Below are 22,710 nucleotides of genomic sequence, written 5' to 3' on the forward strand. Positions count from 1 at the left end.
CAAGTAAAAGTCAAGAGTATCCCCTCTCCGGCATGATCTGAAATAACAGCTGCAGTATTTTCTCAGTTTTCCCAGGAAAGGTAGTGTTTTCTGGCAGTGAGTGGCACATACAAAAAGCTATTTTCAGGTTTTGCTTTCTAGGTTCAATTTGTAGATACATTAAGAGGTGGAAGGAAGTGATTTGGGTAAATTCAGACTTGAAGCTGAGCCGAATTTTATCTTCGGTTTGAAAGTATGTTCTAATTGAAGCGTCTTACTGAAATAGATAGTAGTGGTTGTCATCACAGCCTCACTGTCGGGGAATTCATGTTACCCTCGTGATTGAGAATGACATCTAGGAAACGCAGTTTGAGAGTTTGTTCTTCTTGGAGTTACAGGATAATTTTTAGTCTTTTCATGGCCTCAAAATGTTATGCCAAGTCTTGCACCTTTGTCCTGGGAGGAGTGAAGGCCCTGATGTCAGCCTCATGTGGCCGATCTGACTCAGGTTGTGTGCCATGGGGCGATGGGAATGGCAGCTTTGGAAAAGGAGTGGGAGTGGTGCCCACCTTGCCAGGTAGGTGAGAACTGCATGGGAGCACGCGCCCAGCACATAGAAATTGTCCAGTATTTGGCAGTCCTTCATATCCTGCTTCCATCAGGCTGAATTTCTACTGTGATGGACAGTTACTCTTCGCAGGCACAGGATTCTGTTCTAAACTCGTATCACTTCTAGGGGAGAGAGTTATCTTAACCCAGCCATCATTTTGCCAATGAGGAAACAGGGCACACGTGATGTAGGGGCAGTGTCCAAGGCCACACTGCTTTTCTCTGACATCCGCTAACAACTCTGCGACACAGATGAGTTAAGATGCATTTTCCAGAGATAGGATAGGAGGCTGAGTTCATAGGGACATTCCCTCTAGAATCCAACGTTAATTGACATCATGCTTTGGGCAGACCAGGCAAAGAGGCAATGAAGATGTTTCTCTGTCCCTGCTTTGTGACTGGGAAAAAGAACTCCCTGTAGCACCTCCTGGTCCATAAAACTCCTCGATGCTGGAACCTCTGTGCGTGGCCTGGGAAGGCCAGAGCCTGGCTGTGGCCACAAAAGCCTTGCTATCCACAGCCCCCCTCCTGATTGCCCACGAGGGAGCTTCACTTTCTCTTCTTGGCTTCTCTGGGGACCTGCGATCACTGCCTTCAAGGCCATGCACTCACTGGCCCGTGGGCCTCTTGGGCTGTGCTGCCGCCTCCAGCATCTGAAGTGTGGGGCACCTAGGAACGTGCCGTGGCTGCCATCTCCCTCATTCCACACACCTCTTGAGTGGGTGCACTTCCTGTAGCCTCAGTTATCTGTGAGGATTCTGAGCTCCAGACCCACAGAATCTCTCTGTATTCTTAGTAAATGTGTCTACTGCAACACATGCACGGTTCCAGGTGCTGGGACCACCCTCCACCCTGCACAGGCCCCTCAAATAGCACTCGGCTTAAGGAGTGACGTGAGCGATCAGTGAAGTCTGAAACCCGGAGCCGTTCGAGATCTCCCTCTCTCGCCTCATATTTCTAGAATCCAGCCCCTCAGCGCTCCCAGTGCCTGTGCCTCGGTGGTGGTCCTCACCTCTTAGTCCCTGGACTGTTGAGCCTGTTCGTCCATCTGGTCTCCAAAGCGTCCCTGTGCTTCTCCATATGCCTGCCAGAGTGCTAACAACACGTCTGTCATTCCTTTGTTGTCACCTGTGAAAACTTTTATTTATTTGAAACAGGGTCTCTCTCTCTCTCTTCCAGGCTAGAGTTCAGTGGTGCAATCATAGCTCACTGTAGCCTTGAAGTCCTGGGCTCAAGCCTCAGCCTCCAAGTAGCGGGCACTACAGGCACAGGCCTGGCTAATTTTTACAAGTTTTTTGTAGAGACAGGGTCTCACTATGTTGTCCAAGCAGGTCTCAAACTCCTGGGTTCGTGCAGTCCTCCTGCCTCAGCCTCCCGAAGTGCTGGGATTCCAGGCATGAGTCACCCGCATCCAGCAATATGAAAAACAAATTCCTTAGTGTGGCTGCCAAGACCCTCCATGATCTGCTACCTCAGCTGAACCCTCCTCCCTGTGACCTACATTCCCACCTGGCCCAACCACCCTCCCTCACAACAGGTGGCAAGTCCAGCCTTCCCCAGCCCGCCTCCCTCTCATGCTGACCTGGCTTCGTCAGTTCAATTACACTTACTTCCGTCCGTCACTACCACACTAAACCTCCTGAAGGCACCCTGAATTATTCCTAGCACATAGTAAGTGCTCTTTGACTGTTGTTGGATCAATGAAGTAATAAAAAGAGAGCTGTTCTCTTTTCCTGCGAGATGGAGAATTTTAGTGCCAAGCGCCATCTGCCAGGCTGGCTAACCCAGGGCTGTGGTGCACAGTCCACAAAGGCAGTTCACTCTTACGCGGGCCTGTGTGTCATCTTCCAGGGTCTCACCCTACACGTGGCGCCTTGCCTGCTGCCTGCTGAGCCACGGCCTGGCCTGCTCAGCTGACCTGCTGCCACTTCTGGGCAGCTGTCATGTCACTTTGCTACAACTTCAAGCTAAGGCAGGCAGTGTTTTGGGAGATGAATCTGTTTTCTGACTGGCCAGGGATGTACTGCAGGCGCAGACTGGATACCTTCCAAGTACAATCTTGAAATGGAGCTCTGGGTAATTAATGCTGTCTCAGTAGTGTTATTAGTAATTGGCTTGCAGTGTATACCGAGAGCACGTTCAAATATTCAGAAAGGCTTTTGTGGGTGGTCAGGGAGTTGTTTGAGGCCGTGTCCTGCATTGAACAGACCTGCCTTTACGCTGGAGGATCCCTCAACAGCTCTGTCTGAACACAGCCATGCATGCGCAGGAGGAAAGGAACTTGATAGTTTAGTGGCCAGTTCTGTGGCCCCTTTATCAAACTATGCAATGGCCATGCTTTAAAATTAGGAATTTCAGAACCTAGGACAAGGTCGATTGGTGGCTAATGCCAATTCTAATGAAAAGTGGATTGGTTGTCACAAATGTAGACTAGCATCGTAAAGGCAAATAGGCTGCGACTCACAGGCTGACTGAAACACGTGTTCTCCAGGAAGCAGGGCCCCGAGTCTTTCCTGACACCCTCATTGCTGCACCTGCCCTTGTGCTCGCGGAGTCCCTGAGGTGCAGCCTGGCACAAATGCAGCAGTTGCCGGGCGTCCCGAGGCCACGTGGAGAACCCCCCAGCTGGCGGACTGCGCCTGCCTGCGACCATCCGGCCGTCGGCCTCTGCGAAGCCGGGGCCATTTATAAGATGACACTGAGGGAACTTTGGATTCAATTCGGAGGTATTCTTCGAGATGGACACTTGTAAATGACTGTAGGTGGTTTCCGGTGCCCCCTGGCGACGGTGCAGCCTTTCCCCCGTTCCCGCTCCCTCCAGCTCCAGCCGTGCGCAGCCGGCCCCGGCCAAGTGGGGCTGCCGCGAGTGCGCCCCCTCCCGGGACGCCCACCCCCGTGCCGGGGGACGGCGCTGCGGCGGCGCGAGGCGGGCCGCGGGGGCGGGGACGCTGGGCGCAGGAGGCGCGGCCGGGAGCGCCGCGCGCCGGGAGCTGGGCGGCGGGCGCCGGGGCTGGCATGGCGTGGCCCTGCATCAGCCGCCTGTGCTGCCTGGCGCGGCGCTGGAACCAGCTGGACCGCTCCGACGTGGCGGTGCCGCTGACCCTTCACGGTTACTCGGACCTCGACAGCGAGGAGCCGGGCCCGGGCGGCGCCGCCTCGCGCAGGGGCCAGCCTGCCGCGGGCGCCCGGGATCCCGGTCGGGACGTGCCGCTCACTCAATACCAGCGGGACTTCGGCTTGTGGACGACGCACGCCGGGCCCAAGGATCAGCAGCCGGGGCGCGGACCGGGGGCGGGCGGCCGCAGGAGCAAATCCTCCGCGCAGTCCTCCGCGCCACCTGCGCCCGGCGCCCGCGGGGTCTACGTGCTGCCCATCGGCGACGCGGACGCGACTGGAGCAGCGACCACGTCGTACAGGTATGGGCTGGGTAGGGGCCGCAGCGAGTCCCCACCTTGTGGTGGGAGGACGCGGAGGCCCGGAGCCAGCGGGATGGGGTGGGCGGGAGAGCGGAGGCTCCTGGAGCCCGAATCCCACGCGACCTCGGAGCTGCCGGCGGCCTCAGAGGTCACCCGCTTTGGTCCGTGGGCACTGCAGGCGTCGCCTTCGCTGCTGCGTGCCCGGACTCATTACTCGAGCACCTCCGTGCCGGGAGCGTGCAGCCGCCCTCCTGGGGGCAGCCGTCAGAATGGCCTGCCTTCAGCCGAGTTGGAATCGGCCTCCCTTTAACTCCCACCGCCGGGCCTAGCCGTGCGAGGCGTGCGCGCAGGCCAAGTCCCCCAGCTGCCTCCGGTCACTGCCTTCTGTGGAGGCGTTGGTGGTGAGGACCGAGCGCAGGGTCCCGAGTGGGTGAGCCCTTCAGCGTCCCACTGTGACAGGGGCTGCTGACTTGGCTTTCAGGAAGGGCGGGTCTGCGGGCCCTCTGCGCCTCCCAGCCCAGCTCTGCTCCTACCGAGGGCTGTCTCCCTTTTCCCCTTTTATTACAAAAGTAATTCATACTGTAGAAAAATGGGAAAGTACAGACATTACAACAAAATAATTATCTCCTTAATCCCTCCCCAGATGAGTTCTTTCTACTTCGTAACGTGCATTTGGTGCATATGCCCTGATATATTTTTACATGGTTAGAGTCTTACTGTACACTTTTTTCACCAGTTGTAGAAGTCTGTTCGTGTTACTAGATGTTCTGCAACATGAATTTTAATAAACGTGCAGTATTTTATCCTATGGATATGCCTGTATATCTTAAAGTTTTATCTACTTCCTTACCATTGACTATTTAGGGTGTTTCTAATGTGGGGCTATTAAAAGCACTACCTTTCCTTTGGTGCAGCTATTTCACTAGTAGGGATTTTCCCTATAGGTATTCAAAAGGTAATGGGGGAGCTCAGGAGTGTAAGATACGTGGAGACATTGTACAACAACCCCCTTGTCCTGCTGATGTAGGGAACTGGTTAATTATAGCACAGCCATGGAATGGGATACTGAAGCCCAGCGGGTCTTAAATATACGCATACCAAAAAAGCAAGGTGCACAGCAGCACGTAGGCTATTTGTGTTTTAAAAAGGGGTATTAATACACACACATATGCTCAAATAAGCACAAGATGCCTCTGATGGATGTCTGAGGAGATGGTACCGTTAGGGAGAGGAACTTGATGGGGACTGCCAGGGGTGGAAGGAGGCTTTTCACTCTGCTCTTTTGAACCATTGCTTTTTTTCCCCTTGTAACACGACCATGCATTACCTATCTTTTTAACTTTTTTTTTTTTTTTTTTTTGGAGACAGAGTCTCGCTCTGTCACCTAGGCTGGAGTGCGGTGATGCAATCTTGGCTCACTGCAATGTCTTCCTCCCTGGTTCCAGCAATTCTCCTGCCTCAGCCTCCCGAGTAGCTCGGATTACAGGCTTGTGCCACCATGCCCAGCTAATTTTTATTTATTTTTATTTTTGATCTTTTTCTTTCTTGAGACGGAGTCTCACTCTGTCGCCCAGGCTGGAATGCAGTGGTACGATCTCGGCTCACTGCAACCTCCGCCTCTCAGGTTCAAGCAATTCTCCTGCCTCAGCCCCTGAGTAGCTGGGATTATAGGTGCGCGCCATCACGCCCGGCTGATTTTTTATATTTTTAGTAGAGACGGGGTTTCACCATATTGGTCAGGCTGGTCTCGAACTCCTGACCTCGTGATCCACCCGCCTCAGCCTCCCAAAGTGCTGGGATTATAGTCATGAGCCACCGTGCCTGGCTGAGGGACTGCTTCTAAAAGCTAAGCCAGCCAGGCATGGTGGCTCACACCTGTAATCCCAGCACTTTGGGAAGCTTAGGTGGGAGGATCACTTGAGCCCAGGAGTTCACGACCAGTCTGGGCAACATAGTGAGACCCTACCTCTACAAAAAATAGAAAATTAGCTGGGCGTGGTGGTGCCTGCCTGTGGTCCCAGTTGATTGGGAGGCTGAGGTGGGAGGATCCCTCAAGCCTGCAAGGTCCAGCCTACAGTGAGCAGTGTTTGTGCCACTGCAATCCACCTGGGCAACAGAGCAAGACCTTGTCTCAAATAAATAAAAGCTAAGCCTATGCTAGAACATCCCTAGTAAAGAGGAGCCCAGCGCCGTGCAAATCAGCTCGCTTCATGGTCAGACTGCTGTAACTAACAGAAAGCGCTTCCTTCCCGAAGCTGAAGCTGCCGCCCTGCAAGCTCCACCCCTTGCCCTGCTCTGGTGCCTAGAACTTCAGCCACTGGAATGCGCTGCACTCCCAGGACCTCTGGCCTTCCAGACTCTCCGCCATTCAGGCTCCTCCAGCTGGCTAGGGCCTGAGCACTGCGGCTCGGTGTTGCCCACTCCAGCTTTAGCAGCTCAGCTTGAGGACGTGTCAGAGAATGCAAGACCCACCCTGCAACCACTGTCCCCCAGCGAGTTCCTTACAAAGTGAGGACCTATGAGGGAGCCTCCCCCTGGGGACATGGAATGTTCTTTGTGTCTTGATAATGGTGGTGGTACCCAAGTGGATACATTTTTCAAAAGTCATCCAGCTGTACGTTTTTAATGGATGAATTGTATGGTTTGGAAATAATGCCTTGATATGGTTGGGGTTTTTGGGGGGATTTTTTGTTGTTGCCCAGGCTGGAGTGCAACGGCATGATCTCAGTTCACTGCAGCCTCAACCTCCCAGGCTCAAGTGATTTTCCCACCTCAGCCTTCTGAGTAGCTGAGACCACAGGCGGGCACTACACCTGTTTTTTTGTTTTTTGTTTTTTTAAGAGATGGGGTCTGTGTTGCCTGGGCTGGTCTCAAATTCCTGGGCTCAAGTGATCCTCCTGCCTCAGCCTCCCAAAGTGCTGGAATTAAAGGCATCAGCCACTGTGCCCAGCTTGGTTTTTAAAACTAATAAAATTGGGGGGATAAAGTTCATACCTTTTGGCTCTTTAATTCCACAGGTAGGAATTTATCCCAAAGAAATGATGATATGAACAAAGATTTAGCAGTAAGGATGCTTATCACAGAAGTTATTATTATGGTTTTTTTTTTATTATTTATTTTTTATTTTTTTTTTTGAGACGGAGTCTCGCTGTGTCACCCAGGCTGGAGTGCAGTGGCGCGATCTCGGCTCACTGCAAGCTCCGCCTCCCGGGTTTACGCCATTCTCCTGCCTCAGCCTCCGAGTAGCTGGGACTACAGGCGCCCGCCACCACGCCCGGCTAGTTTTTTGTATTTTTAGTAGAGACGGGGTTTCACCATGTTAGCCAGGATGGTCTCGATCTCCTGACCTCGTGATCCACCCGCCTCGGCCTCCCAAAGTGCTGGGATTACAGGGTTGAGCCACCGCGCCCGGCCTATGTTTTATTTAAAAGTTAAAAAGAGGCCGAGTGCAGTGGCTCACGCCTGTAATCCCAGCACTTTGGGAGGCTGAGGCGGACAGATCACAAGTTCGAGACCAGCCTGGCCAACACAGTGAAACCCTGTCTCTACTAAAAATTAGCTGGGTGTGGTGGCAGGCACCTGTTATCCCAGCTACTCAGGAGGCTGAGGCAGGAGAATCGCTTGAACCTGGGAGACAGAGGTTGCAGTGAGGAGAGATTGCACCACTGCACTCCAGGCCGGGGAACAGTGCAAGACTCTGTCTCAAAAAAAAAAAAAAAAAGCGGGGGGCCAGGTGTGGTGGCTCATAGCTGTAATCCCAGCACTTTGGGAGGCTGAGGTAGGTGGATCACAAGGTCAGGAGTTCGAGACCAACCTGACCAACATGGTGAAACCCCATCTCTACTATAAATACAAAAAATTAGCTGGACGTGGTGGCACGCACCTGTAATCCCAGCTACTCGGGAGGCTGAAGCGGGAGAATCCCTTGAACCCAGGAGGCAGAGGTTGCAGTGAGCCGAGACAGAGCCACTGTACTGCAGCCTAGGCAACAGAGCAAGACTCTGTCCCCACCCCCCTAAAAAAAAAAAAAAAAGCAGTACCTCATCTGTGTGGAACATATGGTTAGTGAATGTCCTGCCGGGCTCTCCCAGCTCTGGTGACGGTAAAGGTGCTAGCTGTCACCTTCTCTGCTTTAACACACACCAGGCTCAGCACTCCCTCAGGTTAGCCCTGTGGCCTTCATGTAGTGCTTGCTGTCCCCATTCTACAGATGAGGAAACTGAGTGGCTGGCACAGCTCTGAATGGCAGAGAAGGGAGTGGAACCCATGTGACTTGCCCCAGAGATCAAACTTGTAGCCCCCAAGGGTTTTCATCCCTTAAGAGCTGCCTCCTTGGAGTCACTTGCTTTCTTGAACTGTGTCCTCAGGCCAGCTATGGAAAAGCCTTGACAGACAGGAGTCAGGGCTTGTTGGAGTTCTTACCTCCTGGTGTGTAAATAATTCAGGTGAGTCAGCCTCTCTTTTTTTTTTTTTTTTTTTTTTTTTGAGACAGAGTCTCACTCTGTCACCAGGCTGGAGTGCAATGGCGCTATCTTAGCTCACTGTAACCTCCGCCTCCCGGGTTCAAGCAATTCTCCTGTCTCAGCCTCTGGAGTATCTGGGACTACAGGCGCGCACCACCGCACCCAGCTAATTTTTGTATTTTTATTATTTATTTATTTAGTTAGTTTTGAGATGGAGTCTCACTCTGTCGCCCAGGCTGGAGTGCAGTGGCAGCGATCTCGGCTCACTGCAAGCTCCACCTCCTGGGTTCATGCCATTCTCCTGCCTCAGCCTCCCGAGTAGCTGGGACTACAGGTGCCTGCTGCCATGCCTGGCTAATTTTTATGGATTTTTTTTTTTACTAGAGACGGGGTTTCACCACCTTAGCCAGGATGGTCTCCATCTCCTGACCTCGTGATCTGCCCGCCTTGGCCTTCCATAGTGCTCTGATTACAGGCATGAGCCACTGTGCCTGGCCTAATTTTTGTATTTTTAGTAGAGACGGGGTTTCACCATGTTGGCCAGGATGGTCTCGATCTCTTGACCTCATGATCCTCCTGCCTTGCCCTCCCATAGTGCTGGGATTACAGAAGTGAGCCACCGCACCTGGCCGGGTCAGCCTTTCTGACCCTTTCTTCATCCAAAAAGCAGGAATAGCAAGAGCTTGGCTGCCCGGACCCCTGCTCCCAATTTGGACAGAAACACAGGATCACTGTTGAACTTGACCCCCCCAGCGCCATGCCAGCGGGCCTCTGGGACCCCCACCCTCCAGCTCTGGGACCTGGCACAAGCCACTTCATCCAGCTTTGTCTTGCAAGATGCACATCATCTAAGCAAACTTTTAAGAAATTCAGAAAGCCAAGGAAACGAACGGAGCCAGGAATCCTGAAGATGTGAGGCCACTCCTAACTCAAGGTTCTTGAGGGTTACCCAGGATCCCCAGGCCTCAACTTCTTCACCCCTGCAGGGCCTGCCTTGCTGGATTCTGGTCTGCATGTGAGTTGATCTGCCTTGCTTGCCTGGCCACATGGGCACAGCAGGTCCTACCCACAGCCAGCCTGGCTCCTTCCACCTGACAGGCTCCCTCCGAATTCTCTCCAGCACCTCTGGCCCAGGTGCTAGCCCTGCCCACTTCTGGAAGACAGTCCTTGCTCTCTGGTGGCTTCCTTCCTCCCTCCCTCCCTCCCTTCCTTCCTTCCTTCCTTCCGTCCTTCTTTCCTTGGCGGGGCAATTAGAGGGCTGATCGTTCAAGTTCCACAAGACTCGGCCCCACTTTACTGAGTGCCCGATACAAAGACTCACAATGACCTCAGGCACATGGGACAGCAGCCCCACTTTTCAGAAGAAACTGAGGCTCAGGGAAGTTGAGCGATTTGTCTGAAACCACATTGGGCTGAGAACCCAGGCCTCCCAATCCTCCTTCCGGGGCTGATGCTGGGACATGCTTGAGCATTGTGAGGGGGGCATCGCAGGCAGGGGGCCTGTATTTCTTATTGGTCTTCTTGGCCTGAGCATTAGTCTGTTTTCTTTCTCTCCAGGCAGTCACCGGGTCCTGCCGATTCCATTAAGATCCCCTCTCCCATCTGGACTCCAGCCCTGACTCCCTCCTCTGGCGGCCCCCAGGATTGCTGTAGTCTGTGGCTCTGGTCACTTCCTGCTCTGGGACCCCTGCAGCCACCTCAGGGCAGCAGGCTCAGGATGCCAGAGCCAGGGCTCAGCATGGGCACGCGAAGTGTTTTGGGGACAGAAGGGCGCGCCCAGGGGAGGACCTGCTTCCCCAGGAGAAACAGGGCAGCAGATGGTTTAGGCAGCTGGTCTTTAGAACCTCACAGCTTTGGGAGTGAAAATTACCTGATGGGGCCCCGGCCCAGCTCTCCTCCTGGCACCCCAGTGCTGGCCATGGACACAGCCATTCCCTGCCCACACAGCCTGCCCAGTGGTGCCCCAGCTGTGCAGCTGCCAAGGAGAAAGGCAGCTTTGTTGACCTCAGGGCCTGAAGCCAAACCCCGGCAGAGTCCAGCCTGGGCAGGAGCAATCCCGCGCTCATGTGGGTGCCGGGCCCAGCTAGCTGGACACTTCCACCTTGGTCAGGTGCTCCCGGGACACAAGGACTTCTGCCTTCTGAGCTCCCCGCCTTACAGAGCAGTGGGTAGGATTAAAGGAGGTCCCTTGTGTTCAGAGCAATGGAAGCACTGTCTTTTCATGGAGAAAAGCTGCTCCCAGGACACGGAGCCAGCGGCGCCAGCCTCATCCTCTCCCTCCAGGGGCCGCCTTCCCCCATCACACCACCCTCCCCGCCACAGGCTGAGCAGGAGCACATGATCCACTCCCTCCCTCCACCATGCACGGAGCTGTGCAAAGGCCAGGCCACCTTGGAGTCTTTTGAGATGGTCACTGCGATCCATTCTTCTGCATGAGTTAATGAGACAAAGTATAAAAAACTAAGTTCTGAGCCTTATTTTTGTCTTCAGTCTTAAGCGGGTCTGGTGAGCCAGGGCTGTGCCTGGTGCTGGGGGCATTTCCTCTACAGGTATAAGTGGCCACCATGACCTGGGTCTCTTGGAGCAGCCTGGCTCTGGAGGAGCAGGCGTGGGAGAATTGCAGGGGTGCAGGGAGAGCACCGGGACTGGGCATCTCCAAGACCCAGCAGTATCAGGTGCTGGCGCGTTCTGGATGAGACGCAGGTGCTGAATGAGCTCTGCCCTGAGCCTGCGCTCGCCTGCAGTGTGAGAATAAACTTCCTTTCCTACTTCCTTAGGGGCTGGGGTAAGCCCAGATTTCCCAGTGCATCACTGAGGTGAGGGGCCGGGCGGCCACACACCTGCTTTTTCCCAGAGCTGGGCCTGCGCGGGAGTGCGCTTGCCTTGCCAGTTCTGTTTTTGGGAAGAGGATAAGGACCTCCTGGAGCTGAGGGTCTCAGCAGTGGGCAGGGCCGTGCATGGGGCAGAGCAGCAGCCCCTGGGGAGTCAGGTAAAGGGATGGCTGCCCCTGTGCAAGATTGTGACCGTGTTCTCTGTTCCAGACAGGAATTCCAGGCTTGGACTGGAGTGAAGCCCTCAAGATCCACAAAGGCAAAACCAGCCCGAGTCATCACAACCCACACTTCGGGATGGGACAGCAGCCCTGGGGCCGGCTTCCAGGTCAGCCTGAAGCTGGTGCGGCAGAGGTGTGGGTATAGAAGCCTCTTTACCTGGGTAGGGATTAGGAGCCAGATTTTCGTGGTGTAAAATGGAATTATGACCAGGGACAGCAATGCCAACCAGATGTCGTGAACAAAAACCCAAGGTACTCCTTCATCATTAGCCAGCTGGGTGGCCCTCTAGTGTTGGCCTCTCTGGTGAGCAGGGTCTCTGCATCCTAAATCCCCGTCTTACCCTTGGCCCGAGTATCGGAGCATTTATGTAAAAGGAAAGAGGCGATGGGAGGGAGTGGGGGCACCTCGGCTCCCCGATTCCCAGGTGGTTCAGGGAGCAGAATGGAAGGTCCATGTGCCACTGAGCCACTAATGCTATGACGCCTACGGCTCACGGTGAGCAAGTCCCCTCTGACCCTTCGGGTCTCGACTCCTAGAGGATGGGAGGGGATTTTTTCCTGGAGCTGGGGGGTAGGGAGGTAAGGAAAAGTCCCGCTGATATGTGGCCACACTCCATTTTTCAGGTCCCAGAGGTGAGGAAGAAGTTCACTCCTAACCCCTCCGCCATCTTTCAGGCCTCAGCTCCCCGGATTCTCAACGTGTGACTGCCTGCACCGTGACACCGTGGCTGCTGACAGGAGAGGGCTGGGGAGCGGCCTCAGGACCCACTACCGTGGGGCTGGGCGAGAGCATGGCATGGGCCCCTCCAGGAGGGCACAGCCCCTCTCAAAGCTGTCACCAGGGCTGAGGTGCTGGTGCGGGGCAGATGCACCGATGGACTTGGCACACCCAGCTCAGCTCAGCCTCAAGCGTCCTCTTGAGAAGCCTGTGGAAGGCTCCCGCGTTCGTAACTGCCATCTGGCCATCTCTGGGTTTTGAAATCAGAGGAGCCTGAGGAGCAAGTCAGTTGGGAACCGAATTGGTCCATGGAAGCTAAGGAATGTGGACACATCCGGCCCTTGAAAGAACCAGTTATGTCCACTTTTGGTGGATTTCCCAGGATGCATGAGCACTTGATTAATTTTATAACCTATGGTGAGACCCTTGGCTCTTCCTACAAATGGCCCCTGCAGTTGAAGCTGTAGGAATCTTGGGCCATCACCTGCATGACTCATGGTGATGCTGAATATCCAGGAGGAAATTTCTGGAAGAAACAGACCGTCAGTCACGGACTTCCACTTCACAGACCTCCTTATGGCCAAGATGAGCTTCATGTTTTAACAAAACATTTCTTGGGATTGAATGAATCACATTTACCTTGTGGTAGGTGTCTAAAGACTGAATCTACATTTTATTACTAATTATTTCCCCCCCCAACATAAGGATGACGAGAAGGACACTACCGTACACACTGGCTAAGAACGGGGACTGTTTTTGGGAAGGTGGCATTGTCTCATTCCCTGAAATACCTTCAAATGTCATCGACACCAACCCTTCCCCTTCTGTCTACCCTGCTCACATGGACAGTGACAGGGAACTCACCACCTTTTGAAGAGGCAGTTCATTTTCTTTGCAAAGCTCTCTCCTAACTTTCTCCGTAAATTCCAGCCAGCATGGCCACATGGGTCACGCCTGGTCCCTTTGCACAGCAGCCCTTTACACATTTGAAGGGTCTACATCCCTTTTTAAAGCTTAGAGGCACAAGCTCAGGACAGTCTTCAGTAAGGAAATTTGTGGATTTCCCTTTGGATCTTTCTTCCTCTCCGGCCCACAAGTGGCTCTAGTCTGACGAGCATTTAAGCTGCAGATGGTGGCACTCCACTTGGGTCTCAGAGCCACCAGACGTGCAGGTGGGACAGTGGTTCCAGCTCAGGCTGCCTGTCAGCGTCCCTTCCAGGTGCTAGCCCTGGCAGGCATAGCCCTCCCCTCATGCCAGCAAAGGACATGCTCTTGGTGAGAGGCTCACTTTAAAGAAGTCCAAACCGTGTGCTTATCCAAGGGGTTCTGCTATTTCAGACTTCACGGCTTGCATGTTTGATTTTTCTAAGAGAAAAGAGGCTGCCTGCTGGGTGTCTGTGGAAATGAGATTAAACTGTACAATCTCAGTTTTACTAAAATGCAAAAATGTACAGTTTCAATTTCTTAAATTGTAAACACGAGTTTTCTCATGCTTTCTTTCTCCGGTCTCTTGGTGCTAAGGACTTCAGTGGGGCCCAGCTGCCTCCATACCTCAGAGGCCTGTTGATCCTGAGCACTTCTTGCTGTGTGGGCTGCAGGGCACGTGTTAGAACCCACCCTGTCGCCCACCCTCACCCAGGCGCCTTGGGAAAAGGGGCTCTCTGAAGCTCCTCAGGCTCTAATCCTGGCTTCTCCACTCGCTACCTGTGAGCAACTGGGGTTCTGTTTCTTTACCCGAAAAGCGAGGACGCTACCAGCTACATTTTGTAACTTGCTGAGAATATCCGTGTTTATGGGTGGGGTGCTCAGTACAGGAAATAACTGAGACGCAGGTGTTAGGATTATTCTTTCCTGCCTTAGTCCCCCCTCCTCACTTTCCCTGGAGCCAGCTCTGTTCCCACCTGCTGCTCCCAGCGTCCTCTAGCTTGATGCCCTCTGCTCACAGCCCCTCACCACCCCCTGGCCAATGTCACCCTGCACAGCACCTGGGATGCTCGTTTGTTCTTTCCCTATAATGGGCTGGCCAGCTCTGCTGCGCCTCAGCCAGGACCAACCAGGCCTGCCCCTTCCTGGCAGTGCTGCTGGGGTAGCCGCAGTGGAGGCCTCACCACACCAGACAGGCCTGACTGCAAGGCAAACAAATGGACAAGAGCCCCTGCAGTGCACAGCATACAGCCTTTCACAAACACCAACTCCAGTGCTCCTCTGAGGGTGCACCATCCTCATCACCAAGACGGTCTCGCTTTGTCGCCCAGGCTGCAGTGGTGTGATCACTGCTCACTGCAGCCTCAACCTCCTGGGCTCAAGCGATCCTCCCACCTCTGCTGCCCAAGTAGCTGGGACCACAGGGACATGCCACCACCATGCCTGGCTTTTTTTTTTTTCCCCCGTTGCCCAGGCTGGAGTGCAGCGGCACAATCTCGGCTCACTGCAACCTCTGCCTCCCACATTCAAGCGATATTCTCCCACCTCAGCCTCCCGAGTAGCTGGGATTACAGGCGCCCACCACCACGCCCAGCTAATTTTTGTAGAGACAGGGCTTCACCATGTTGGCCGGGCTGGTCTTGAACTCCTGACCTCAGATGTTCCGCCCACCTCGGCCTCCCAAAGTGCTGGGATTACAGGCATTGAGCTACCATACCCGGCCATTTTTTATTATTTTTGTAAATTTTGTAGAAACAGGGTCTCCCTATGGTTGCCCAGGCTGGCCATGAACTCCTGGGCTCAAGCAATCCTCCTGCCTCAGCCTCCACAAAGCACTGGGATTGCAGGTGTGAGCCACGGCACCCAGCCTGGCCTCTTTATTTATGAGGAGATGTGGGTTCTGATGAAACTCCTTCCCACTCACTTAGGTCTAATCAGGCCTAACATGTTCAGCAAGTGATCCAAGAGCAACTGAGACAAGTCTCAACCACGTGGCCCCAACTCCTACCTATCTCACACACACGTGTATAATATGCATAGCAGACAGACGGACAGGCACTGAGAGGTGTCAGCAGTGATTATCTTTCAGAGGGGGAATTATGAGGAGCTTTTAAAACACATTTTTTATGCTTGCTAAAGTTTCTATAAATGTTTTTGTAATAATTCTGTAAAGAAAAAGTTTTTGAAAATAAAAAGCAAGCCGGGCATGGTGGCTCATGCCTGTAATCCCAGCACTTTGGGAAGCTGAGGTGGGCAGATCACTTGAGGTCAGGAGTTTGAGACCAGCCTGGCCAACATGGTAAAACCCTATCTCTACTAAAAATACAAAAATTAGCCAGACGTGCTCGTTTGAACCCAGGGTGCAGAGGTTGCAATGAGCTGAGATCACGCCACTGCACTCCAGCCTGGGTGGGAGAGCAGCTTCCGTGTTTTTTTTTTTTTTTTTTTGAGATGGAGTCTTGTTCCTGTCGCCCAGGCTGGATGCAGTGCAATGGCACGATCTCGGCTCACTGCAACCTCCGCCTCCCAGGTTCAAGCGATTCTCCTGCCTCAGCCTCCCGAGTAGCTGGGATTACAGGCGCCCGCCACCATGCCCGGCTAATTTTTATATTTTTAGTATAGACGGGGTTTCACCATGTTGGCCAGGATGGTCTCGATCTCCTGACCTTGTGATCTGCCCACCTCGGCCTCCCAAAGTGCTGGGATTACAGGCATAAGCCACCGTACCCGGCCCAGACTGTCTCAAAATAAATAAGTAAAAAGCAGTTCAACCTGTTAGCAAATTCTAGACAAAAGAAAATGTTAAGTTTATTTCACAACCCAAGCTGCCACTGCAGGAGCTGCCTCAAGCAGCCACGGGCTGCGCTGTGACGCTCTGCAGGCGGAAGGTCCTAAAGGTCCTTCCGCAAGTCAAGGTGGTTTGCAGGCATTTACATCAAGGTTTCGCCTCTCTGTGCTCCGTGGTACACAACTCCAGGACTCAGGCCACATTCCCAAAAGCAGCTTTTGAGAAAAGCCAGGCCCTGCAGCCCACCCGACAGATGGAAGAACCTCCCCTTTGAACAGGGTCAAGATGAAGCCTCAACCCCAGCTCTGTTGGCCCGATTCACACAGGGCTCCTTCAATCAATAACCTGGAGGCCAAGTCATTCAAGGTACTGCCTGTGGCACTGATCCGAGCCTGCTGTGTCGCTCTGCCAAAACCTTGGCTGAGACAATAAACATTTATGAGGGTGAGCCTAGGCACACCCCTAACTCTCAGCCGCCAGACTCTTCGACTCTCCATTCTGACTCTCAGCGAAGTCTGGTCCCCAGAAAGTTACATACTTGGACTGTATCATAATGCCTTTGAAGAACCAAAGATTTCAAAATCGTTCAGCTCTGATGTTTCTGGATTTTTCATCATTTTTGAGCCATATGCTAGCAGATGGTCACAGCATAAGGACCGTGTCATAGGAGTAACTTCTTTCAGACCTCAACACCGTCCAACTTTACCCTGCCAGGTAACCTGGTATGTTTCTTTGTTAGACACCAGGAGCTGATTCTCTCTTTGCCTTGGCTTTAAGAAAGCTCTGAGCTCATTTATGCAGTTTTCCTCTGCCCCAAGCCGTCAGAAATAATTATGTCCATTTCCAATTTTTTTTAGACTTTTATGTAACTGTAATCCTTTATCTTGTATGGTTGCAACATTTTTTTTTTTGGCAAGAAAGAGAGGAATTAATTTAAACATACCAGTAAGAATCTACACTGTCACCTCATCCCAGTACAAGGAGAACCCTGCCTGAGTACCACGCTTCAAACTCAGAAACACCCACCACAAATACCAAAAGATTTATTGTAGACAATTTTGTTACACAATTATACACATTATGATACACATTTGAAACATTAACACACATGGAGACTGCTAAATCATTTAATATTTCTTTTGCAAAAAGATAATTTCTTTAGGCTGTCATACCTGTAATAAACAAATCTGTTCTCGTTTGGATCAGATCTTTCTCCCTCCATCCTGGAGATCACACAGTTCACTTTGCTGAAGCAATCTATCCACTTCCCTATCAACCCTGCTTATAGCAGTTCACATATAGACTATTCAAGCCTTATATACTAAACTGCTAAGCCAGTGCATGCCCTATGCCCTACTGAGAATAGATTCCTTCTGCACTTGCAGCCCTCAAGATGCTGAATTAATTTTTGAGACGGTCTCACTCTGTCACCAGGGGTTGAGCGCAGTGGTACAATCTTGGCTCACTGCAACCTCTGCCTCCTGGGTTCAAGTGATTCTCCTGCCTCAGCCTCCTGAGTAGCTGGGATTACAGGCACACACCACTATGCCCGGCTAACTTTTATTATTAGTAGAGATGGGGTTTCACCATGTTGGTCGGGCTGGTCTCGAACTCCTGACCTCAGGTGACCCACCCACCTCGACCTCCCAGAGTGCTGGGATTACAGGCATTAGCCACTGTGACCGGCCCAGATGCTCAACTTAAAAGGCAGAGTTTATTCAGTCACTCCCTGCCTTATCTTCCTGACTCAAACATCTACAGGACCCATGAAAACAGGAATTATGTTGCTTGGGTAAGTTTCTCTGACTCTGACTCACTGACTCTGAGCACACTCAGGGAGAAGGGCCTGAGGCACACGGCCTGGCCCGGGGCCTTTACAAAGACTGCAGAAACATTGGCTGACAAATGGTTGCCGATTCTTCTTGAGCAGAACAGGAAACAGATTTCTGACTGAGCGTGTATTCTCTGTTCTGCCTTCCACATAGGCCGTGTTAGGAAGTCCGAGATGGGACGCCTCCAATGGACCCGGCCACCGCTTGCCTTCCTTCTCCTGCCTGCCGCCCCCTCCCATCGACGGGTCCTCTGCTTGTGGACACAGCCTAATCTCACTGCTTCCGGACACTGGCATCCCTGTTTCTGGGCATGGGCAGTTACTTCTCCAACTTTAAGGCACTCACTGGTACTTCTTTTAAATACTTTTCTTCTTGGGAAAAACTCCTTAACAGAGAAGAGGATACACAACCCACAGATAGGACAGACCACCCCAGAAGAGCCTGCCGGGGGCTGTTCCCCACTGGCCACTCAGCATGGGGTCAGCAGCAGAAGTTCCTGCAGACCATGCAGATGGCATGGAGCCTGCAATCTGCTTCGCACACATGTGTAACACTGCTACGCTTCTGCCAAGTGTCCGGGGCTGGTGCACGCTGTCTATTCCTAGCATAGTGAGAGTTTTCTTGGTTATAATCAAAGCTCTTCCCGACTCCCGTTGGGACCTCTCCGTCTCTTGCCACTGCTTTGACAATGGTTCTAGTAATGCTCCTGTGCTCAAAAAAGGAATTCTGCTCAGTCTGCTGTCTCTCAGGCCTTCCTGGTTCTTTGCTCTAGGTATGGCCTCTTCCTATAGCTGACTCACCTGGGCTCAGAGTACAGCCCCTCCACACCAAGGCCAGGCAGGGGAGAGAACCACTTGCTGAAGGCTGAAGCCCAATCTTTCTTCAGGATAACTGCTGGAGCTACTGGTAACTCCAGCCCACAAGATGGTTCAAATCTCTAGCCTGCCACTCCTTTTCTATCTCCTGGGGAGGCGGGCCCAAGGAGCCCCCATGAGCACACTCAGGGAGAAGGGCCTGAGGCACATGGCCTGGCCCAAGTCTCATGGGGCCTTTACAGAGACTGCAGAAACGTTGACCGACAAAGCACGTATCCACTGACAGCCTCACTCCACACTGAGGAAACAAACTCCTGTCCAATGGATTTCATCTGGAGTGGAGCATGCTGGTGGCACGCGGGAACAGGAGTGGCAATGGTTGGGTAGCCATGACATCCTGAGGCGCACTGGAAACCACCTCCTTCCCGAGCAGTAGGGTCCTCAGTTACAGCTTCGCTGCGCCTTCAAAGCCTGCTTCTCCAGGGCACCTCACTCCGCTCACTGGTCCTCATTCAATATTCCCATGTGTTTGTTTGTGAGGAAATCCAGAAAAGGAATGTTGCAAATGGCCTGGTGAATATTACTCACTGTAATTTCTTTGGGAATCCTGGTCCAAAAAACAAAGGGTGTTACCAGGTGAAATTCTCTCACACGTATCTCATCATTCATTCACTTAACTCACCACAGGGACCATCCCAGGCAGAGGCCCCCCGGAGAGGGCTCCTGAGCCACAGACATAGCTTAGGGCCACTCTGGGGTGGGGACTGCCTTCCTAGTCATAGGCATGAGAAGGATGTCAACAAGTTGGTTGAATGATTAGGAAAAAAGATTCTGAGAACTGAGAAAAGAGAAAGAAAACAAAGTCGATGGCAGAACGGAATGACACATTTGTGAGTGAGTCTCAGCAGACCAAAAGCTGAGTCAAAGCACCACAAAACTCTGGGACTGCATTTCCCATCTCCTGGAAAGATGGGAGACGGAGTCACGCCAGGCCAGGCGTGATGTTAATCGTTCCATCAGAAGCACCCAAGTCACTCTACCCCTCCAGAACAGGGAGCACAGAGGTGAGCAGGAGCCACAGGAGGCCCCTGGCTCACTTGTGGGTCCAAGCAAGACAGCGGGCAGCAGGACCGGAACTCTTGGTTCACCTCCTTTTCTCTAAAGACGTCTATGTTGTCTGATATATTCCTGTGAAGCTTCATCTAATATTCCTCTGATTTAGGCCCTTCATGTCCTCAGGCACTTTGCTACAATTTTATAAATTTGTGACGGCCTTTAGCATAATGCAATAAAATAATATTCGTTTCCTCTGAAAGAAAAGCAGATGTGGCCTATCTACCATTCTTTCAGGGCCTAGGAAAAGACTGAAACTCAGTGTCTCAATCGAACACAATGAGAGTCAGCAAAGAGCAGTGGCAAGCCCGGGAGCCTCAGAGCCAGTGAGACCTGAGTCGGAAGTCCAGGTCGCCACTATATTTTCTGGGAAAGCTGGGTAAGATTACCTTTCAAAGCCCGGTTTCCTGATTTTTAAAAAGGGAATAACAGTTCTGCAATGAAAAACAAGTAAGGTAATACATGCAATGCTTGGCCCTCATGTCTGACATGTAACGGACACTGTTATCTTTAATTGCAAAGCTAATATTTATTCAACCCTGTAATAAAACAGAGTCCTAGGTGTCTGTGAAGTAATGAGGAGGAGGATATAAACCTCTGAGCAAAGCTGAGTGAGCTTTCACAACCGAGGTTCTCTAAAAATGACAGAGCAGACCCTTGAGTTCATCTGTCTCTAAGAGTGTCCTAAGCACTCTCTCCACCTCCTACTGGATTGATGTAAGTATAAAACACCTTCATGGGTAATTCAACTGTTAGGAAAGAGGTATAAGCCTCACACCACGGACTGCAGAGATAGTAATACCTGTTGTGAGAAGCTGTCTGGTATCCAACTGCCAAAGCCTGTCTCAGGATATCATTCACCAGCTGTTCTGTAGCCTACAATGGAAGGTGCTGTTATTCTTCAAATGGCCATCTGCTTGCTGGCAAGAAGGGACGCATCTAACCCCATCCCTTGCCCCAAATGTCTGAAACAACTGCACCTAGGGATTGAAAAGTCCTTAAGAAAAAATTAAAGGTCTCAATAATAGATGATAGTGATAAAGGCCATGTTTCTGGGAAATTATGAATTGGAGTGATTTTCATTAATCAGACATTATTCTACTGATTGATTTATTTATTGAGAGATGGAGGCTCACTCTGTTCCTCAGGCTGCAGTGCAGTGGCACGATCTCGGCTCACTGCAACCTCCGCCTCCTTGGTTCAAGCGATTCTCCTGCCTCAGCCTCCCAAGTAGCTTGGATTACTAGGCGAGCACCACCAAGTCCGGCTAATGTTTTATTTTTAGTAGAGATGGGGTTTCACCATGTTGGCCAGGTTGGTCTCAAACTCCTGATTTCAAGTGATCCGCCCGCCTCGGCCTCCCAAAGTGCTGAGATTACAGGCATGAGCCACCGCGCCCAGCCCCAGACATTGTATTTAAGGAAAGCAGTTGTTACTGAGGTATCCCTAATTCTTGGGGAGGATCCACAAGGAAAGGAACTCCTGAGCTAGGATCAGGCTGGGGAAGGAGGCTGCGGCATTTTCATCCCCTTGCCAGAGTCAGGACAGTTGGGCTGTTTGCTGTTGTGACATGTACGGAAAATCGTAGGCTTTGTCTCTGCCACCTCCTGAAGCAACAAGCGCACTGACCACCGCCCCCCAGAATGTCTTAGGAGGCGCCTGAAACCACGTGGAAAAATATCTTCAGAGTGACATGAGTACTCAGAGGAAATATAACTTAGTCCATTTAAAAATCAGAAGAAAAAAAACAAAAAGAGAGAAGCCCAAATAAGATGAGAAATTTTTTTTTTTTTTTTTTTTTTTTTTTTTGAGACAGAGTCTCGCTCTGTCACCCGGGCTGGAGTGCAGTGGCCGGATCTCAGCTCACTGCAAGCTCCGCCTCCCAGGTTCACGCCATTTTCCTGGGTTCATGCCATTCTCCTGCCTCAGCCTCCCGAGTAGCTGGGATTACAGGCGCCCGCCACCTCGCCCGGCTAGTTTTTTGTATTTTTTAGTAGAGACGGGGTTTCACCGTATTAGCGAGGATGGTCTCGATCTCCTGACCTCGTGATCTGCCCGTCTCGGCCTCCCAAAGTGCTGGGATTACAGGCTTGAGCCACCGCGCCCGGCCAAGATGAGAAATTTTAAAGCATGTTATCTTTGTTCCTTTTCTGTCCTTGCCCCTTACTCCAAACCTCCTGGGATGCAACCACCATTCCTGGCTGGCGGCCCCTGGAAGCACCCACCTTCAGGATCATGTCCTCCACCACGGACGCATACACGTTCCTGTGGAGCGCCACGGGCTGCAGGGTGATCCCAATCTGGAAAAGCAGAAGACAGCCGTTTGTTCGTATCGCTGCTTTAAAAACGGCCTCTCCCCAAACAAGTGTAACTCTCTGACACCCAAAGAGATGCCTGGTTGGAAGAAGGACTCTGCAAACATGCTGGGCAAAATTCACTGGAAAGGAACATGGAATATGACATCTAGACGAATGTTATCTTGTTTTTCCACATTTCTGGCTGATTTCTAAAATGTGACTATAATCCTACTTTAACTCTCAAATCTCCTTCGTGGAAGAACCTGGTTGGGATCTGCCATGAGCTCTGATAAGCGAACACCACTCTGGAAGGTCTGGAATCAAGACTCCAGTGTCCTGTTTGCACTTGGAAACTGCATCTTGCCCATTTTTCATGGCAGCCAATGAAAGCACACTGTCTTTCACCTCACGCCCTGAGCAACTGACAGACGCTGAAGAGCTGTTAGGCTCCAGCAGGGTGGATAAGTACCTCTCTCCTGTATAATAAGGTAGGTGCATGCCATCTGCACCACAGGCCGGGCACTCAGGACCTATCAACACTTCGGGGAGGATTTCGCACTGACGCGCAACTCAGAAATATGACACGCCTCATGAGGGAAAGGTGCTTCTACTGAGGCAGATGAGAAAAAATGAGATGAAGAGTAATCAACCGTTTCTATCTAGCCAGCTTTGCTTCAAGTTTGCATTCAACAAGCAACCTTTTC

At 52.0% G+C, this 22,710-nt stretch overlaps 3 protein-coding genes across 11 annotated transcripts in view; 2 read left to right on the top strand and 1 right to left on the bottom strand.

Annotated features, from left to right (window-relative positions):
* Positions 1-3,410, top strand: part of PARL (presenilin associated rhomboid like) — a 60,261-nt gene extending 56,851 nt beyond the window's left edge. Inside the window, exon 10 of the mRNA XM_017955647.3 lies at positions 3,080-3,410. Within this exon, the coding sequence (XP_017811136.2) occupies positions 3,080-3,149 (70 nt within the window). The 3' untranslated portion in view covers positions 3,150-3,410. The remainder of the gene's footprint in view (positions 1-3,079) is intronic.
* Positions 3,411-3,536: 126 nt separating this feature from the next.
* Positions 3,537-13,732, top strand: MAP6D1 (MAP6 domain containing 1). Of its 4 annotated transcripts, none has more exons than XR_643875.4 (3): positions 3,537-4,004; positions 9,138-9,482; positions 11,509-11,606. XR_643875.4 is itself a non-coding variant. In XM_009201273.2 (3 exons), exons 1-3 carry the CDS (start codon positions 3,604-3,606, stop codon positions 12,173-12,175), a joined length of 579 nt encoding a protein of 192 aa, XP_009199537.1. In that variant the 5' UTR covers positions 3,542-3,603; the 3' UTR covers positions 12,176-13,732. The 4 variants fall into 4 exon arrangements, 2 of the variants coding, with proteins under 2 accessions (XP_009199537.1, XP_003894808.1); XR_643876.3 differs by having other exon boundaries at positions 11,513-11,599; XM_009201273.2 differs by lacking the exon at positions 9,138-9,482 and adding an exon at positions 12,144-13,732 and having other exon boundaries at positions 3,542-4,004; positions 11,509-11,654.
* Positions 13,733-18,158: 4,426 nt separating this feature from the next.
* Positions 18,159-22,710, bottom strand: part of YEATS2 (YEATS domain containing 2) — a 109,870-nt gene continuing 105,318 nt past the window's right edge. For 4 of the 6 annotated variants that reach the window (XM_021934612.2, XM_021934609.2, XM_021934610.2 and 1 more), the window contains exons 29-30: positions 21,935-22,009; positions 18,217-20,585 (exon numbers count right to left, since the gene is read on the bottom strand). In XM_021934612.2, coding sequence (XP_021790304.1) covers positions 20,394-20,585; positions 21,935-22,009 — 267 coding nt within the window. In that variant the 3' untranslated portion in view covers positions 18,217-20,393. Of the gene's footprint in view, positions 20,586-21,934; positions 22,010-22,710 lie in introns of all 6 variants that reach the window. The other 2 variants (XM_021934613.2, XM_009201271.3) reach the window with 1 other exon arrangement.

The sequence above is a fragment of the Papio anubis genome, chromosome 2, assembly GCF_008728515.1.
Source record: "Papio anubis isolate 15944 chromosome 2, Panubis1.0, whole genome shotgun sequence".
Classification (NCBI taxonomy): Eukaryota; Metazoa; Chordata; class Mammalia; order Primates; family Cercopithecidae; genus Papio; species Papio anubis.

What these genes read in the sequence shown, in the direction of transcription:
- MAP6D1 (XM_003894759.2), top strand. Translation starts at nt 3,604, where the DNA reads ATGGCGTGGCCCTGCATCAGCCGCCTGTGCTGCCTGGCGCGGCGCTGG. An exon ending in GCAGCGACCACGTCGTACAG is followed by an intron (nt 4,005 to 11,508) that starts GTATGGGCTGGG and finishes TCTCTGTTCCAG; the next exon opens with ACAGGAATTCCAGGCTTGGA. An exon ending in GCCCTGGGGCCGGCTTCCAG is followed by an intron (nt 11,627 to 12,143) that starts GTCAGCCTGAAG and finishes TCCATTTTTCAG; the next exon opens with GTCCCAGAGGTGAGGAAGAA.